The 20,161-nt window shown below is 46.6% G+C and overlaps 1 protein-coding gene across 1 annotated transcript in view; it reads left to right on the top strand.

Annotated features, from left to right (window-relative positions):
* Positions 1–20,161, top strand: part of LOC124551055 (open rectifier potassium channel protein 1) — a gene marked incomplete at its 3' end in the record, with an annotated part of 237,323 nt that overhangs the window by 174,828 nt on the left and 42,334 nt on the right. The window contains exons 6-7 of the mRNA XM_047125930.1: positions 6,240–6,531; positions 17,939–18,116. Coding sequence (XP_046981886.1) covers positions 6,240–6,531; positions 17,939–18,116 — 470 coding nt within the window. The remainder of the gene's footprint in view (positions 1–6,239; positions 6,532–17,938; positions 18,117–20,161) is intronic.

Genomic DNA, 20,161 nt, shown 5'->3' with positions numbered 1-20,161 from the left:
ACAGTGCAGGTGGATGGCGACGGTAGGGAAATGGGCCTCCATGGCCTCAGACAAGGTCTGCTGGAGAAATGAGGCAGCGTGGGTAATGTTATCAGGGTGGCGGTATGTGAGGGGGTGGCTATCGACCTGGGTAGAGAGGGTATCCCAGGAGGCATTCAGTCGGCGTGGAAATAATCATGGACGTATTTTGGGGGAGGGTCGATGCAAGGATCAGGGCAGGGGCGACGACCGTCTGAAACAGTGAGGAGGATAGGGAGATGGTCTACCAATAGGGTCGAGGACGTCCACCGCTATGCGGCCAAGGAGGTTAGGGGAGGAGAGGATGACATCTGGAGTGGTATTGGATTCGGGGTGGGTATGCTGGGGAATGGGAACAAGGCCACCTTGGAGGGTGGAGAGGAACTGATACCACTACTGTAACTGGGCGGCGGAGCGACTGTGGATGTTGAGGTCGACAACAGTCACGTAGGAGAAGGTGCGGTTGATGTGGGAAAAGAAGTAAAAAGGAATAGGGGCAGTGGGGGGGACACAGATGGTGGCGCAGGCAGTGGTACGGCCGGGGAAGAAGAGACTGAGGATCAGGTGTCTGAATGAGACACGAAATATGCGTCAAACGAAAAAACCACATAGAACGAAACTTGTCTAGCTTGAAGGGGGAAACCAGATGGCGATATGGTTGCCCAGTTAGATGGCGCTGCCATAGCTCAAACCGATATCAATTGCGTTTTTTAAAGTAGGAACCCCCATTTTTTTATTATATATTCGTGTAGTATGTAAAGAAATATGAATGTCTTAATTAGACCACTTTTTTCGCTTTGTGATAGATGGCGCTATAATAGTCACAAACGTATGGCTCAGAATTTTAGACGAAAGTTGGTAACAGGCAGGTTTTTTAAATTAAAATACAGAAGGTAGGTACGTTTGAACATTTTATTTCGTTTGTTCCAATGTGATACATGTACCTTTGTGAAATTATCATTTCTGAGAACGCATGCTGTTACACCGTGATTGCCTGCAAATACCACATTAATGCAATAAATGCTCAAAATTATGTCCGTCAACCTCAATGCATTTGGCAATACGTGTAACGACCTTCCTCTCAACAGCGAATAGCTCGCCTTCCGTAATGCTCGCACATGCATTGACAATGCGCTGACGCATGTTGTGAGGCGTTGTCGGTGAATCACCTTAGCAGATATCCTTCAACTATGCCCACAGAAAGAAATCCGGGGACGTCAGATCCGGTGAACGTGCGGGTCATGGTATGGTGCTTCGACGACCAATCCACCTGTCATGGAATATGCTATTCAATACCGCTTCAACCGCAGGCGAGCTATGTGCCGGACATTCGTCATGTTGGAAGTACATCGCCATTCTATCATGCAGTGAAACATCTTGTAGTCACATCGGTAGAGCATTACGTAGGAAATCAGCATACATTGCACCATTTAGATTGCCATCGATAAAATGGGGGCCAATTATCCTTCCTCCCATAATGCCGCACCATACATTACGCTGCCAAGGTCGCTGATGTCCCACTTGTCGCAGCCATCGTGGATTTTCCGTTGCCCAGTAGTGCATATTATACCGGTTTACGTTACCGCTGTTGGTGAACAACGCTTCGTCGCTAAACAGAACGCGTGCAAAAAATCTGTCATCGCCCCGTAATTTGTCTTGTGCCCAGTGGCAGAACTGTACACGACGTTCAAAGTCGTCGCCATGCAATTCCTGGTGCATAGAAATATGGTACGGGTGCAATCGATATTGATGTAGCATTCTCAACACCGACGTTTTTAGATTCCCGATTCTCGCGCGGTTTGGCTACTACTGATGTGCGGATTAGCTGCGACACCAGCTAAAGCATCTACTTGGGCATCGTCACTTGTTGCAGGTCGTGGTTGACGTTTCACATGTGGCTGAACACTTCCTGTTTCCTTAAATAACGTAAATATCCGGCGAATGGTCCGGACACTTGGATGATGTCGTCCAGGATACCGAGCAGCATGCATAGCACACGCCCTTTGGGCATTTTGACCACAATAGCCATACATCAACACGATATCGACCTTTTCCGGAATTGGTAAACGGTCCATTTTAAGACGGGTAATGTACCACGAAGCAAATACAGTCCTCACTGGCGGAATGTTACGTGATACCACGTACTTATACGTTTGTGATTATTACAGCGCCGTCTATCACAAAGCTAAAAAAGTGATGCAACTAAAATATTCATATTTCTTTGCGTAATACACGAATATGTAATAAAAATGGGGGTTCCTATTAAAAAAACGCAGTTGATATCCGTTTGACCTATGGCAGTGCTATCTAGTGGGCCAACCATAGCGCCATCTGCTCTCCCCCTTTAAGCTAGACGAGTTTCGGTCTTTGTAGTTTTTTCGTTTGACGCTTATTTCTTGAAATATTTGGCCCGGTCGCGATCAGTGGACCACCTTGTATAAACTCCCCATCGCACCTCCCTCAGATTTAGTGGTGAAATGGTCCAGTGGATAGCCTATCAAAAACTGAATGCAGATCAAGCCCGAAAACAGGAAAAAGTAGCAAAATCGAAATAGTGAGCGGACCAAGCTTAAGATGTGCAACATCGAACAAAGTGGAAGGATCACAGCGTCCTGGTTGTGTGACCACAGTGTTGGACTACGAAGCGGGAGATCCTTGTACAAATCCGCCTCGTGCCCCATTTTTATTCACAAAATTATGAACTTTCCGGTCGGTCATTATTTTCAATTGTCATACTATACATTGGTTACAGAATATGAGTCGTATGATAAGAATATACGTATTTACCGTCGCAGGTAAATATGATGAATAGTGAGAGCAGGCGAGATGCCACGTAGACCTCTCACAGGAATGAAACCAACAAATGAACGGGTGCGAACTGCTGTATGTTACAACAAAAGAATTCAAGAGTCTAAACTTCCAAAACGGAACGCAAGAGTCATAACACGTGGTACTTGTGTAGAACAAATACTGTAGGTGGTACATAGGTCCTTGCATCTCGCTTTTGCAAATGGACGCTACACCACGACACAGACACAAATATGAATACGGCGAACAGATACGTCAATAACCAGACGGACATCTAACAATTTTTTGAAAAAAATTGTGGGAGATTTGAACACGGACCTCTACTTTCGCAGTACAACACCGTGACCACATTACGACGACGCCATGGGCATTCAAATTTTCTCGTTGTTGCACATCTCGTGCTTGAGCCGTACACTATTTCGATTTTGTTTACTTTTTCACAGTGGCAGACACCTTCTTCCTGTTTTCATGCTTGATTTATGTTCAGTTTTTGACGGGCCATCCACTGAGCCATCTTACCAATAAATTCTAGGGAGTGCGATGGGGAGTTTCCCTCGTTAGCGTAAAATCCAGCTGTAATTTTACAATTAATGTAACGTCCTTATATCTCATAGACTGACAAGAAACACTAGTGTAGTAACCTTCTACGGACAAGTGTAGATAAATGAAGACAATAAAAATGAAATAAATGAAAACAGTAATCGCTCGCAAAATTAAGAAGCCGCAATGCTAACACACACACACACACACACACACACACACACACACGCACACACACACACACACACACACACACACACACACACACACACACACACACACATGCCCGAGGGAGGAGTCGAGGGTACCGCGCGGTAAAAGGCAAATAAAGTGCTTCGAAAATATCTCGAAAACCATAACCGCCGTTTTCTCAGAAAAGGTCGAGTAGCTTCACATAAGCCACTTGCTTTGACTGTTCTTCCACTGAGGAAATTCGTAGGAATCACAGTGATGGCACTTGCCGTGTTGTGTTATGGTGGTTACATACGCTTGGGTACATTTACTTATCACAGCATATCGATGTTACAGGGAAGTGTGTTCGTGGACAACATCTAGAACAACATGTAGGAGTATTACAGCAATGATAAATCTAACAAAAGGTGAACCAACAATAGTGTGGAAACTTCGAAATTTTTAGGTGTCCATACTGATGCGGATTTAAACTGGAAAAAAATCTTTTTGGAACTCCTAAAACAACCTAGTTCAGCCAAAAATGAGCTTCAAATTGTTGAAAACGTTTGGGAGGAGCAAATCAGTAAATCGACGAATTTTGAATGTTTTCATTCAATAATGTGATATGGATAATGTTATGAGGTATCTCATCTTTAAGAAAGGAAGTCTTCATTTCTCAAAAAGTGTTGTAAGAATGATTTCTCATGCTCACCCTCCATCTGTTCAAGGCAGGTGCTTCCTAGGAAGGAAGGTGATGGCACTAGCCAAGTTCTTCTCGTCAGTAATACTTTTAAGACATTATTCATCATTTTTTTCCTGTTGCTCTACGTTTGTTTCGGTGCAGTACAATACTAATGTCATCGCAAAAGAGGTAATTTTAGTTATTGTGTATTAGATGTGTCGTCGTCTACGTATAATAGAAACAATAATGGGCCTGAGACTGAGCCTTGTGGAACCCTATAAGTGAATTGTTACGTTAATTAAGGGGACATTGTATGTCAAATTCGTTGAAATTTGATATTTTCTGTTTTCTACTCCGTAATGTACTTTGGATTTTCCTAAAAATTTTGATGTATAATACTTTAAAATCGGACAATTGTGAGGCCTTCGAATTATATTTTGAATGTTGCATTCAGCTGTCAAATTTCGCAGCTATGCACATACTTCCACAATTAAGCAGTCATATCTTGGGAACTACAGTCTAGAAGGCTGTAAATTGCTTTGTTTTGTGCCTACTACTACGTCTCAGAAGTTGGCATTATGAATAAACGAATCAGTCCTTTGTTTCTGATATTTGTTTTCGTTGAAAGTAGTGTGTTTGTCGGCTATTTTTGTAGTAAGCTAACTTCTATTGCTTTTTATACGTAAATAAAATGACTAAGCGTAGAAGTAACTTAAAGAAACGCAGATTTGCGGATAACAGATATGTGACACTTGGATTTTCTTCTGTAGTACTTGAAAACACAGGCACTAGCAGTGAAGAAAACCACGATGATGTCTCTGAAGTGACCACGCCCCCTACTGCATCCAAAAGGAAAGTGACAGTGGTAAAAGTAATGATATTATGGCCATCAAACCTATTTACAGAGATCTGGCACATCCTGTGCTGGGAAGACCCAGAATGTGAATGAGTCCTTCAATAACGTTGTGTTGTGCCGTGTGCCTAAAAATGTATTTGTCGGCATTATGACTCTAACGTTAGCAGTGTCTGACGCTGTAACAACTTTTAATGGTGGGAACTATGAAAGACTTAAGGTTTTGAAGGACTGTGGGAACTGGATGAGCTTCATTAACGTGAAGTAGAGTTAGCTGCTCAGCAAATGACAAAATAAGCAAGAAAGAAAAGGAGGATGAAAGTACTGGGTTGTTGTGAAACTGAAGAAAACAGACTATGGGCCAGGACTATTCTAGTGCATAGCCGGCCGGAGTGGCCGAGCGGTTCTAGACGCTACAGTGTGGAACCGTGCGACCGCTACAGTCGCAGGTTCGAATCCTGCCTCGGGCATGGATGTGTGTAATGCCCTTAGCTTAGTTCGGTTTAAGTAGTTCTAAGTTCTAGGGGATTGATGACCTCAGCAGTTGAGTCCCATAGTGCTCAGAGCCATTCTAGTGCATAAAAGATGCAGAAATGTAACTCTTTATACGAATTTGTAATAATCGATCGGTTTTCTAAAAAAAAGTACTAATGACAGAGACATGAAACTTTCGCAGAATGCCAAGTGGGAGATTCAACACACATGGAAGTAGAATAATTAAAATATCCTGTGTTGTTTTGTTTTTATGTTCATTTATTTACAAAATTCTGTCAAAAAATTGAGTGTTCGGAAAAAAGATAACATGCCCCCACAATACAATTTGAGAAGTAATTCCATTTCAGTGTATCTAGAAAGAGCATTCAATGATTTTGGAAAGTCGTTAGTCAGTGTCTTACTAGTTTCCAAGATAATGGGTCACAAAATTCGATAATTTAACTTTGGCGGCATAGGACGTACAATGTCCCCTTAAAACGTTAAGTTGAACTCTCTGTAGACTGATTAGATGACAGCCCCAGCCCCATATATGGTAAACTGATACTGCGGACAGTCAACCACAGCGTAATCTGGGTTTACTTTGGGCCCCACAACGTGTTGCTCTCCGCCGGTGGCCCTGGGTGGTGTACAGTGTACAGTGTAGAGTGTTGTACCTGTGCGGTGTGCCGACAGCCGGTGTACCGCGACGACGAGCTGTCGTGCGCTCGCGCCCTGCGGACCCGCAGCAGCTCGGAGCCCTGCCTGCACACCGCCGGCGGCAGCCCGGGCCTGCGCCGGCGCGCCAACTCCGACTTCCTGGGCGGCGTGGGCTCCGGCGGCGGCCGCGGCCGGCTGCCCAGGGTGATGTCCGAGACCGACCTGGGCCGCATCGACCGCGCCGCCACGTTCGCCACGGCCGGAGCGGCCATCCGACCCGCGGAGCTGCTGGCCCGCGTCGTGGGGGCGCTCAGCAACGCCGCCGCCGGTGAGTCCGTCGACCGGGGGTCCGCGCAGCCCCAAAAGATCCACCCCCAGAAGGGGAGGCTGAAACGATGTTGACCACTGGCACAGAAAGGCCACCTTCAGACCAGTCTATGCACATTCATTTGGCATATAACTCGGTGGTTATAATTAAACTTTCCCTATTTAACAGCCGGCCGAAGTGGCCGTGTGGTTAAAGGCGCTGCAGTCTGGAACCGCAAGACCGCTACGGTCGCAGGTTCGAATCCTGCCTCGGACATGGATGTTTGTGATGTCCTTAGGTTAGTTAGGTTTAACTAGTTCTAAGTTCTAGGGGACTAATGACCTCAGCAGTTGAGTCCCATAGTGCTCAGAGCCATTTGAACCATTTTTTCCCCCTATTTAACACATTACAACACATTAGAACACGGAAACCAATTACTGTATGAGTACCTAACCTGGTAGCATTAATGTCGAGCAAATGGGTGCCGGCTTTCAAACAATAGTATGAAATGCTGGTGTGGCCCTCAACTAACAAGGGAACCTCCCCGTCGCACCCCCACCCCTCCCCCCTCACATTTAGTTATAAGATGGCACAGTGAATAGGCCTTGGAAAAACTGAACACAGATCAATCGAGAAAACAGGAAGAAGTTGTGTGGAACTATGAAAAAATAAGCAAAATATAAAAACTGAGTAGTCCATGCGCAAGATATGCAACATCAAGGATACTGTGAGCTCCGGAGCGCCGTGGTCCCGTGGTAAGCGTGAGCAGCTGCAGAACGATAGGTCCTTGGTTCAAGTCTTCCCTCCAGTGATAAGTTTAATTTTTTATTTTCAGACAATTATCAAAGTTCAGGCACTCACACATAATCAACTTCGCTCTCCAAAATTCCAGGACATGTTCAGATCTGCTTGGACATATGCAGGATTTGACAGTCTACACACGGAAAAATTTGAAAACGTTAAAAACATGTGTTTTGACAGAGCACAGGGAAAACAGTGTGACTTTGACAGAGCACAGGGAAACCTGTGCGACTGTGAAACTGTTGCATTCATTTGTTGCAGTTTATGTGACAATCTCTTATGTTTTCATCACTTTTTTGGGAGTGATTATCACATCCACAAGAAAACCTAAGCCACCCGGTGTGGCCGTGCGGTTCTAGGCGCTTCAGTCTGCAACCGGCACGGATGTGTGTGCTGTCCTTAAGGTTAGTTAGGTTTAAGTACTTCTAAGTTCTAGGGGACTGATGACGTCAGATGTTAAGTCCCATAGTGCTCAGAGCCAGCCAAGAAAACCTAAATCGGGCAAGGTAGAAGAATCTTTTTACCCATTCGCCAAGTGTACAAGTTAAGTGGGTCGACAACATATTCCTGTGACCCACATGGCGTCACAAGTGTCCGGTGCCGTTCCCTCCAGAACTGCCCAGTGTCCTCCTCTCCCGAACTCGCTTCCATCCAGTCTCCCGATTGTCTACAGCGCTCGCGCCATGTCTTCAAACCAACGTACACTCACAAACATACACTCCTGGAAATTGAAATAAGAACACCGTGAATTCATTGTCCCAGGAAGGGGAAACTTTATTGACACATTCCTGGGGTCAGATACATCACATGATCACACTGACAGAACCACAGGCACATAGACACAGGCAACAGAGCATGCACAATGTCGGCACTAGTACAGTGTATATCCACCTTTCGCAGCAATGCAGGCTGCTATTCTCCCATGGAGACGATCGTAGAGATGCTGGATGTAGTCCTCTGGAACGGCTTGCCATGCCATTTCCACCTGGCGCCTCAGTTGGACCAGCGTTCGTGCTGGACGTGCAGACCGCGTGAGACGACGCTTCATCCAGTCCCAAACATGCTCAATGGGGGACAGATCCGGAGATCTTGCTGGCCAGGGTAGTTGACTTACAGCTTCTAGAGCACGTTGGGTGGCACGGGATACATGCGGACGTGCATTGTCCTGTTGGAACAGCAAGTTCCCTTGCCGGTCTAGGAATGGTAGAACGATGGGTTCGATGACGGTTTGGATGTACCGTGCACTATTCAGTGTCCCCTCGACGATCACCAGTGGTGTACGGCCAGTGTAGGAGATCGCTCCCCACACCATGATGCCGGGTGTTGGCCCTGTGTGCCTCGGTCGTATGCAGTCCTGATTGTGGCGCTCACCTGCACGGCGCCAAACACGCATACGACCATCATTGGCACCAAGGCAGAAGCGACTCTCATCGCTGAAGACGACACGTCTCCATTCGCCCCTCCATTCACGCCTGTCGCGACACCACTGGAGGCGGGCTGCACGATGTTGGGGCGTGAGCGGAAGACGGCCTAACGGTGTGCGGGACCGTAGCCCAGCTTCATGGAGACGGTTGCGAATGGTCCTCGCCGATACCCCAGGAGCAACAGTGTCCCTAATTTGCTGGGAAGTGGCGGTGCGGTCCCCTACGGCACTGCGTAGGATCCTACGGTCTTGGCGTGCATCCGTGCGTCGCTGCGGTCCGGTCCCAGGTCGACGGGCACGTGCACCTTCCGCCGACCACTGGCGACAACATCGATGTACTGTGGACACCTCACGCCCCACGTGTTGAGCAATTCGGCGGTACGTCCACCCGGCCTCCCGCATGCCCACTATACGCCCTCGCTCAAAATCCGTCAACTGCACATACGGTTCACGTCCACGCTGTCGTGGCATGCTACCAGTGTTAAAGACAGCGATGGAGCTCCGTATGCCACGGCAAACTGGCTGACACTGACGGCGGCGGTGCACAAATGCTGCGCAGCTAGCGCCATTCGACGGCCAACACCGCGGTTCCTGGTGTGTCCGCTGTGCCGTGCGTGTGATCATTGCTTGTACAGCCCTCTCGCAGTGTCCGGAGCAAGTATGGTGGGTCTGACACACCGGTGTCAACGTGTTCTTTTTTCCATTTCCAGGAGTGTATTTAAACACATACGAAATACTGGAGTTACATTTAAATAACTTGAAATTAAATTAATATTGCTACGACTGGACCATAGACACGCTCTAACACACATTATTAGATGCAAAAACAAATTAAATAAACATACCGGGTGATCAGAAAGTCAGTATAAATATGAAAACTGTATAAATCAAGGAATAATGTATATAGAGAGGTACAAATTGACACACATGCTTGAAATGACATGGGGTTTTATTAGAACCCAAAAAAATACAAACGTTCAAAAATGTACGACAGATGGCGCTTTATCTGATCAGAATAGCAATAATTAGCTCAACAAAGTAGGACAAAGCACAGATGATGTCCTTTAAAGGAAATGCGCAATATGTCCACCATCATTCCTCAACAATAGCTGTAGTCGAGAAATAATGTTGTGAACAGCACTGTAAAGCATGTCCGGAGTTATGGTGAGCCATTGGCGTCGGATGTTGTCTTTCAGCATCCCTAGAGATGTCGGTCGATCACGATACACTTGCGCCTTCAGGTAATCCCAAAGCCAATAATCGCACGGACTGACGTCTAGGGACCTGGGAGGCCAAGCATGCCGAAAGTGGCGGCTGAGCACACGATCATCGCCAAACGACGCGCGCAACAGATCTTTCATGTGTCTAGCAATACTGTTTTTTTTCCCCTAATAAGACCCCATGTCATTCCAAGCATGTTTGTCCATTTTTACCTCTCTATCTAAATTATTCCGTGGTTTATTAAGTTTTCAAATTTATACTGACTTTTTGATCACCTGGTATATCAAAGGAATAGCAACAAGAGGTAGGCCAGTAGCGTAAGGTCTCAAAAAAGAAATGGCTCTGAGCACTATGGGACTCAACTGCTGTGGTCATAAGTCCCCTAGAACTTAGAACTACTTAAACCTAACTAACCTAAGGACATCACACACATCCATGCCCGAGGCAGGATTCGAACCTGCGACCGTAGCGGTCGTGCGGTTCCAGACTGTAGCGCCTTTAACCGCTCGGCCACTCCGGCCGGCGCGTAAGGTCTCTGTGCTTCCTAAAACACAGTAAATATTTAACCAATTTCTTCATGAATAGTATATATCGGACATAAACAAAGACATAGATGAATAAATATATTTATAAGCATGCTGCTACCGTTTTTTCGTGTAACTGTGGAGTACCTATGGCCTGGTGCGATCGATAGTAATCGGTCACTTTCACCTCCAATAACTCATGTACTATTCAAGTTACGTGCCTGTAATTCATACCAATTTAGGTTTACACTAATAGCTTTCTAACGACACGTAGATCGACGAAATCGGATGGCCCGTATAGATTTTGGAAATTCGTAGCTGGGCGTTACTTGTATAATTTACAGTCAGATACTAAACTTTAAACTAATAAAGATATTGAAGATCTGATTACACCATCAGAATTGTCGTGCAGATAATAGTAATGTACATGTTTCTTTTTGAGGTATCATGATTCATCTGGCTACTACTAATTTCTATACGAACTGTGAAATGTCTGCCATTAAGGTTTCACTAAGTCCGCCATCTTTGGCCCTCCCGGCGCATAGCGTCACCAAGGAATTCCCAGCCATGTGCTCGATGGACCACGTGGTCCGGCCGTTATGCGGCACCATGTGCGGCACCATGTGGTTGCTAAGGAGCCGCGCCTTGCCAAACGGCCCGAGCAGTGGCCGCCAACTCTCAACTTAGAATATTTTCGGGGCGCCACGACTCACCCGTTGCCTCATATGCAGTGTGCTGCTATGGTACATCATACCATTACATGCCGGCACCATTGCCGCTGCAAAATGGGCTCAATATGCCACACAGAAGAGTCTGAAAACGCAGGATTGCATTCTACACGGCAGAACGAAGCAGGTCCATAGGTAAGCTGGTTACCTCTCTTTATATACTGCGCTTCAGATCAGCTCATGTGTGAATGTTTGCCTGGTAAACCGTGTCCTTCAGGTAGACCCTCAACCAGAAATCACAGGGAGTAACATCAGGTGATCGTGCAGGCCAAGCATTTGGAAACGATCGGCTGACGATTCGATCGCTCCCAGATGTGTTCCGGAGAGGCAGGTCAACTTAATGAGCGTTGCGCGGTGGGCCCCATTTTGCATGAAAAAATGGTTCAAATGGCTCTGAGCACTATGGGACTCAACTGCTGAGGTCATTAGTCCCCTAGAACTTAGAACTAGTTAAACCTAACTAACCTAAGGACATCACAAACATCCATGCCCGAGGCAGGATTCGAACCTGCGACCGTAGCGGTCTTGCGGTTCCAGACTGCAGCGCCTTTAACCGCACGGCCACTTCGGCCGGCTTGCATGAAAACTGTTCAGCTAAATGCATCTCTTACCTGTAGGGCGGGTATGACGTGCTGGCGAAGCATATCGCAGTAACGCTGGCCAGTCACACTGCACTCCCATGGTCCTTGAGCGCCAACTGGTTCAAAACAAGAATAGGCCAATGTTGAGTGTAGCCCTGAAGTCGCACTGCATGGTGACTCGTTCACCATACAGAGGAACTTTATGCACAATGAATGGAGATGAATATCCCCACACTCGCCAATTCTGTGTGTACACCTCACCTGTCAGAGGAAAATAAGCTTCACCTGTCCATAGGATGGTCGAGAGCCAGCCCTCATCAACTTCAACCCTTGCGACAAAGTGGAGAGCGAAGTCAACACGTCGTTGTGCCTCTTGTGGTTCAAGCTGCTGTACAATACGGATCTTGTACAGATATCATTTGAGAACAGTGCAAAGCACCTTCCATACAGTGAACCACGGGATGTTCAACTGTCGTGACACAGCACGCCCACTGCCTGACGATCGGGAATTCCGCGCAACGTTGTCTGCCATAGCAACAGCGATTTCATCACCACCCGTGGTGCAAGTGGTCGTCAGCCTCTTCGTGGACCGACACCCAGTTCTCCAGTTAATTCGAACTTCTTCACCATGCTCCGCACAGTAGGTGGAGAAAGACGACCCTTCCGTAATCATTTCAGCCGGCGATATTCTCGAAGTGCAGCTGCAGCAATACTGTTGTTTTGGTAATATAATTTCTCCAACAATGTCCTGCTGCATTTGTCCAAGCTCATGTTTACATGTCAACAAGTGCAGTCCGACTGGTCAGGTGCGCCAGACTATGAATGACGATGACTGATCACGGCACCTGGTGGCCATTGTTGGAAATCGATCATAGCACTGTTATACATGGAATTCGTGCACCCCATACCCTGGACATTAATGCTACCAATTTTGGTCCTCGTACAGTAATTAGTTTCCATGTTATAAGGTGTTAAACAGGGAAAGTTTAATTATAACCACCCGGTATAACAGTCTCATTCGTAGATTCTCAAATATACAATTCCCATGAACACATTTACCCTGTAACGTTGATACACTATGATAAGTAAATGTGACCATGTAAATACAGGGTGTTTGCAAAATGACCAGTATATTTGAAACGGCAATAAAAACTAAACGAGCAGCGATAGAAATACACCGTTTGTTGCAATATGCTTGGGACAACAGTACATTTTCAGGCGGACAAACTTTCGAAATTACAGTAGTTACAATTTTCAACAACAGATGGCGCTGCAAGTGATGTGAAAGATATAGAAGACAAAGCAGTCTGTGGGTGCGCCATTCTGTACGTCGTCTTTCTGCTGTAAGCGTGTGCTGTTCACAACGTGCAAGTGTGCTGTAGACAACATGGTTTATTCCTTAGAACAGAGGATTTTTCTGGTGTTGGAATTCCACCGCCTAGAACACAGTGTTGTTGCAACAAGACGAAGTTTTCAACGGAGGTTTAATGTAACCAAAGGACCGAAAAGCGATACAATAAAGGATCTGTTTGAAAAATTTCAACGGTCTGGGAACGTGACGGATGAACGTGCTGGAAAGGTAGGGCGACCGTGTACGGCAACCACAGAGGGCAACGCACAGCTAGTGCAGCAGGTGATCCAACAGCGGCCTCGGGTTTCCGTTCGCCGTGTTGCAGCTGCGGTCCAAATGACGCCAACGTCCAGGTATCGTCTCATGCGCCAGAGTTTACACCTCTATCCATACAAAATTCAAACACGGCAACCCCTCAGCGCCGCTACCATTGCTGCACGAGAGACATTCGCTAACGATATAGTGCACAGGATTGATGACGGCGATATGCATGTGGGCTGCATTTGGTTTACTGACGAAGCTTATTTTTACCTGGACGGCTTCGTCAATAAACAGAACTGGCGCATATGGGGAACCGAAAAGCCCCATGTTGCAGTCCCATCGTCCCTGCATCCTCAAAAAGTGCTGGTCTGGGCCGCCATTTCTTCCAAATGAATCATTGGCCCATTTTTCAGATCCGAAACGATTACTGCATCACGCTATCTGGACATTCTTCGTGAATTTGTGGCGGTACAAACTGCCTTAGACGACACTGCGAACACCTCGTGGTTTATGCAAGATGGTGCCCGGCCACATCGCACGGCCGACGTCTTTAATTTCCTGAATGAATATTTCGATGATCGTGTGATTGCTTTGGGCTATCCGAAACATACAGGAGGCGGCGTGGATTGGCCTCCCTATTCGCCAGACATGAACCACTGTGACTTCTTTCTGTGGGGACACTTGGAAGACCAGGTGTACCGCCAGAATCCAGAAACAATTGAACAGCTGAAGCAGTACATCTCATCTGCATGTGAGGCCATTCCGCCAGACACGTTGTCAAAGGTTTCGGGTAATTTCATTCAGAGACTACGCCATATTATTGCTACGCATGGTGGATATGTGGAAAATATCGTACTATAGAGTTTCCCAGACCGCAGCGCCATCTGTTGTTGAAAATTGTAACTACTGTAATTTCGAAAGTTTGTCTGCCTGAAAATGTACTGTTGTCCCAAGCATATTGCAACAGACGGTGTATTTCTATCGCTGCTCGTTTGGTTTTTATTGCCGTTTCAAATATACCGGTCATTTTTGAAACACTCAGTATGAACATCGTAACAGATAGCCTGTATGTTGCATCTAATAGCAACTTATGAATTTCACAGGAACAATGCACATAAAAGTAACGACTAACGACTTACGTATACGTATAGACTCTAGTGTGAAACAAGCTACAGTCAAATTCCAGACACATACTGCTTCTGTCGAACAGTAACTTTTGAGAAGCACGCCATACAGATAAATAAAGTGTATGCCTTACTTAACTTTCTGAATATGTTGCAGTATGTAACACACATTACTTAAAAGACAAATAGTTTGTGGAATAATTGTCCGTGAAATCGGCAGACCCAAAGCCTTCCATCTGACTGTTACAAGGTATAACGAGATTGATCTCTCCAACTCAGCTGGACTGAGTGAGGTGGCGTAGTGGTTAGTAGTCTACTCGCATTCAGGATAAAGACGGTTAACACCTGGGTCCAGCCATCCATATTTAGGTTCCCTGTGATTTCCGTAAATTGCTCCAGGCAAATGCTGGCATGGTTCCTTAGAAAGGACATAGCCTGTTTCCTTCCCCATCCTTCCCTTATCCGAGCCTGGGCTCCATCCCTAATGACCTCAATGACATTAACCTCTCCTCCTCCTCCAAATCAGTCGCTCTGTATCGTCAATGACAGATGATATCCCACTGCTATCTGGGGTGTCTCCAGAAACACCTTCACTGGTCGTCAGGGCTCCTATCAAGGTGGACATCACTAGACAGTTCTCCACCAATTCGAAATAAAGTTGCTGAATGCAAGTAACTTGGCCTCAGTTGCTAGGTATGGATGTACTACCTGTTGGAGACATGTGTAAATTTGTGCCTGATCGGAACTCAAGCACAGATTTCCCATTTTTAGCGTGTGGTCATCTTAAGCATTAGGCGAATCAGACAGAAGGAGACAATAAGGAAACGAGGCCTATGATATCCTTTGCCTGCCCCGGAATGTAACATTTACTTGCATGTCTGGATGAGCAAACATTGATGACGATATACAGCCACCCAAAATGAATCTAGGAGGCTATGGTATAGGGATGTAGACAGTATGATATATGGAAGTTTGGGTCAGTCTGGGAGGTGTGCATGGATAGCCTAATGGTTTAGATGATTGCGTTCGAGCCGGCCGGTGTGGCCGTGCGGTTCTAGGCGCTTCAGTCTGGAACCGCGTGGCGTTCGAATCCTGCCTCGGGCATGGATGTGTGTGGTGTCCTTAGGTTAGTTAGGTTTAATTAGTTCTAAGTTCTAGGCGACTGATGACCTCAGAAGTTAAGTCGCATAGTGCTGAGCCATTTGAACCATTTGATAGCGTTCGAGTCTTGGTCCTGCACAAATTTTCATATGCCACTAGCAGGTATTACATCTATTACCAAACACATCTGAGGCTAAGCTATTCGCATTCAGCGAATTTATTTCAAATTAATTTCGGATCGCTCTATATCATTATCAGTGTCTGCTCATCCAGACATGCAAGTAAATAATTCTACTCCAGTGAATGAGATTACAGCCGAAAGACGTGTTTGGAGATGGCCCAGTCAGTGGTGGGATACCAACCTGACTTGGTCGTCATACGGCCCAACAGCAAGGAATGATGGTGTGGGGTCCGACTTCTTTTCATAACAGCGTCTCTTTGGTTCTCATCCATGCCATCCTTACAGCACAGGGGTACGCCAGCGATATTCTACAGCCCGCTTTATTGGCCTTCATGGCAAGCCAGCCAGGGCTTACATTTCAGCAAGCAAATGCCCGCTCACACTTGGTCAGCGTTCCTAGTACTTCTCTTTGTACGAGGCGTGTTTTTTAAGTAAGTACCGTTTTGGAATTAAAAAAAGACGTGCTAAGATATCTTAATAATTTTATTTTTACATGAAAGCCTGTACCTTAATCTACTTTTCGACATAATTTCCGTCAATATTGAGCCACTTGTCATAACATTGTACCAATTTTTGAATACCCTCCTCATTTAAGTCTCCCGCCTGAGTTGTTAATCACTGCATCACCTCTGTTTTGACTTCGTCATCGTCTTGAAGATGCTGACCGCGCAGGAGTTTCTTCAAGTGCAGGAACACATGGCAGTCACCGGGCGCAAGATCGGGGCTGTACGGAGGATGATCGAGAGTTTTCCATCGAAAAGATGTGATCAGATCTTTGCTCTGATTCGCCACATGGGGACGGGCATTGTCTTGCAGCAAAGCGGTGCCCTTGCTCAACTTCCATGGACTGTTGCTTTGATTCTGGTGTGACGCAGGCCACCTATGTTTCATCGCCCGTAACAATTTGGCTTAAGAAATCATCACCATCGTTGTGGTACCGCTCAAGGAAAGTCAATGCACTGTCTAAACGTTTAGTTTTCGTGCACATCCGTCAACATTTTCGGTGCCCAACGTGCGCACATTTTTCGGTAATTCAAGTGCTCGATCACAATGTCATACAAAACACTACGAGAAACATTAGGAAAGTAATCCGGCAAGGCGGAAATCGCAAAGCGTCTGTTTTCTCTCACCTTATTGTCCACTTCCTGCACAAAACTTTCATTAACGACCGAAGGACGCCCACTCCGTTGTTCATCATGCACATTTGTGCGGCCATCTTTAAATGCTCTCACCCACTTTCTTACCATTCCATCACCCACAATGTTTTCTCCGTAAACTGCACACATCTCACGATGAATATCGATCGCTTTTAGGCCCTTAGCACTAAGAAATCTTACAACAACCCGTACTTCACAGTCGATGGGACTCACGATTATCGGAGGCATCTTAAACACTCAGTACACAACGTAAACAAGGAAGAATCAGACAGTAATGACATCAGTGCGTAGATTAAGGTACAGGCTTTCATGTAAAAATAAAATTATTGAGATATCTTAGCACGTTTTTTTTATTTCAAAATGGTACTTACTTAAAAAACCACGCCTCGTACTTGCTAAACCCTCTCTTGGCCAGCAAGGTCGCTGGATCTCTGCCCAATTGAGAAAGTTTGGAGCATAACGGGCAGGGCTCTCCAACTACAGCGAGATTTTGACAATCTAACCTGTCAATTGGACACAATTTGCCACGATATTCCTCAGGATGAGTGTAGCGTTATTGACTTGATGAATTTGTAAAGCTCTTTCTCTTAAATAAATCATCCAATTTTTTTAGAATTGTAATCGTTTCTTTCAGTGTATTTTGTTTCTGATCAGTGCTTCACAAAGATTTTAGCACCTCAGCCATTCTACGAACCCTCACAACTGTTGTAACGCCCAGTAATGTTGGGACGGCTCTCTCGTTGTTGGCCACGCGGAATTCGCCAAGCGATCTTAGGCGCTGCAGTCATGGACTGTGCGGCTGGTCCCGGCGGAGGTTCGAGTCCTCCCTCGGGCATGGGTGTGTGTTTTTGTCCTTACGATAATTTCGTTTAAGTAGTGTGTAAGCTTAGGGACTGGTGACCTTAGCAGTTAAGTCCCTTAAGATTTTACACACATTTGAACGCATTTTGAGCACATTTCTCGTCGTTGTCTCAGCGTCTTCGCACCACCTGGACTCGCCGGAGAGCGACACGGACTCGGACGCGACGCAGCCGGCGGACAGGGAGCCGACGGGCGGCGGCGGCGTCCACGGCTTCAGCGACGAAGACATCCTGGCCTCTGAGCGCGGCTGGCGCGGCTCCGGATGGACCGTCGGCGGCTTCAGCATCGGCGGGTGAGTCCCCCTCTACAGCCGTACGCTACCTCTACTCACCAGTCCAGAGTTCTCCTGGTGCAGCTCACCGCACATGAAATTACACTACTGGCCATTAAAATTGCTACACCAAGAAGAAATGCAGATGATAAATGGGTATTCATTGGACAAATATATTATACCAGAACTGACATGTCATTACATTTTCACGCAATTTGGGTGCATAGATCCTGAGAAATCAGTACCCAGAACAACCACCTCTGGCCGTAATAGCGGCCTCGATACGCCTGGGCATTGAGTCAAACAGAGCTTGGATGGCGCGTACAGGTACAGCTGCCCATGCAGCTCCAACACGATATCACAGTTCACCACGAGTAGTGACTGGCGTATTGTGAGGAGCCAGTTGCTCGGCCACCATTGACCAGACGTTTTCAACTGATGAGAGATCTGGAGAATGTGCTGGCCAGTCGAACATTTTCTGTATCCAGAGAGGCCCGTACACGACCTGCAACATGCGGTCGCGCATTATCCTACTAAAATGTAGTGTTTCGCAGGGATCGAATGAAGGGTAGAGCCACGGGTCGTAACACAGCTGAAATATAACGTCCACTGTTCAAAGTGCCGTCAGTGCGAACAAGAGGTGACAGAGACGTGTAACCAATGGCACCCCATACCACCACGCTGCGTGATACGCCAGTATGGAGATAACGAATACAAGCTTCCAATGTGCGTTCACCGCGATGTCGCCAAATACGGATGCGACCATCATGATGCTGTGAACAGAACCTGGATTCATCCGAAAAAATGACGTTTTGCCATTCGTGCACCCAGGTTCGTCGTTGAGTACACCATCGTAGGCGCTCCTGTCTGTGATTCAGCGTCAAGGGTAACCGCAGCCATGGTCTCCCAGATGATAGTCCATGCTGGAGCAAACGTCGTCGAACTGTTCGTGCAGATGGTTGTTGTCTTGCAAACGTCCCCATCTGTTGACTCAGGGATCGAGACGTGGCTGCACGGTCCGTTACAGCCAGGCAGATAAGATGCCTGTCATCTCGATTGCTAGTGATACGAGGCCGTTGGGGTCCAGCACGGCGTTCCGTATTACCCACCTGAACCCACCGATTGCGTATTCTGCTAACAGTCATTGGATCTCGACCAACGTGAGCAGCAATTTCGCGATACGATAAACCGCAATCGCGATAGGCTACAATCCGACCTTTATCAAAGTCGGAAACTTGGTGGTACGCATTTCTCCTCCTTACACGAGGCTTCACAACAACGTTTCACCAGGCGACGCCGGTCATCTGTGTATGAGAAATCGGCTTGAAACTTTCCTCATGTCAGCACATTGTAGGTGTCACCACCGGCGCCAACCTTGTGTGAATGATCTGAAAAGCTAATCATTTGCATATCACAGCATCTTCTTCCTGTCTGTTAAATTTCGCGTATGTAGCAATTTTAATGGCCAGTAGTGTAGATGCATGGTACATTCAATTTTGGAAATCATTAGGGAATTCAGTATTCCGAAACCCACAATATAACACCAATAAGAAACTTCAGCCATTACCTCTCACCATGGACAACGCAGCGGCCGATGGACTTCACTTAACGACCCAGAGCGTCGGCACCTGCTTAGAGTTATCAGTTGTAACAGACCAGCACAACTGCGTGAAATATCCGCGGAAATCAACGTGGGAGGTACGGCGAACGTAGCCTTTAGAATTGTGCGGCGAAATTTGGCGTTCATGGGCTGTGGTACCAGACGACCGACGCGAGAACCTTTGCTAACAGCATGACGTCGGCTGCGGCGCCTGTCCTGGTCTCGTAACCACATCAGTTGCACCCTATACGACTGTAAAACAGCGGTCTGCTCAGATGGGTTCCGATTTCATTTGGTAAGAGTTGTTGATAGGATTCGAGTGTGGTGCAGAGCTCACGTAGCCATGGACCCAGGTTGTCAACAAGGCTCTCTGCAATCTGGTGGTGGCTCAGTAATGGTGTACGCCGTATTTACATGGAATTCACTGGAGCCTCTGGTCCAACTGAAACGATCAATGACTGGAATT

Source organism: Schistocerca americana, chromosome 9, assembly GCF_021461395.2.
Source record: "Schistocerca americana isolate TAMUIC-IGC-003095 chromosome 9, iqSchAmer2.1, whole genome shotgun sequence".
Lineage (NCBI taxonomy): Eukaryota > Metazoa > Arthropoda > Insecta > Orthoptera > Acrididae > Schistocerca > Schistocerca americana.
Note: the sequence above shows the minus strand (reverse complement) of the source record. Positions and strands in the feature narration are given on the sequence as shown.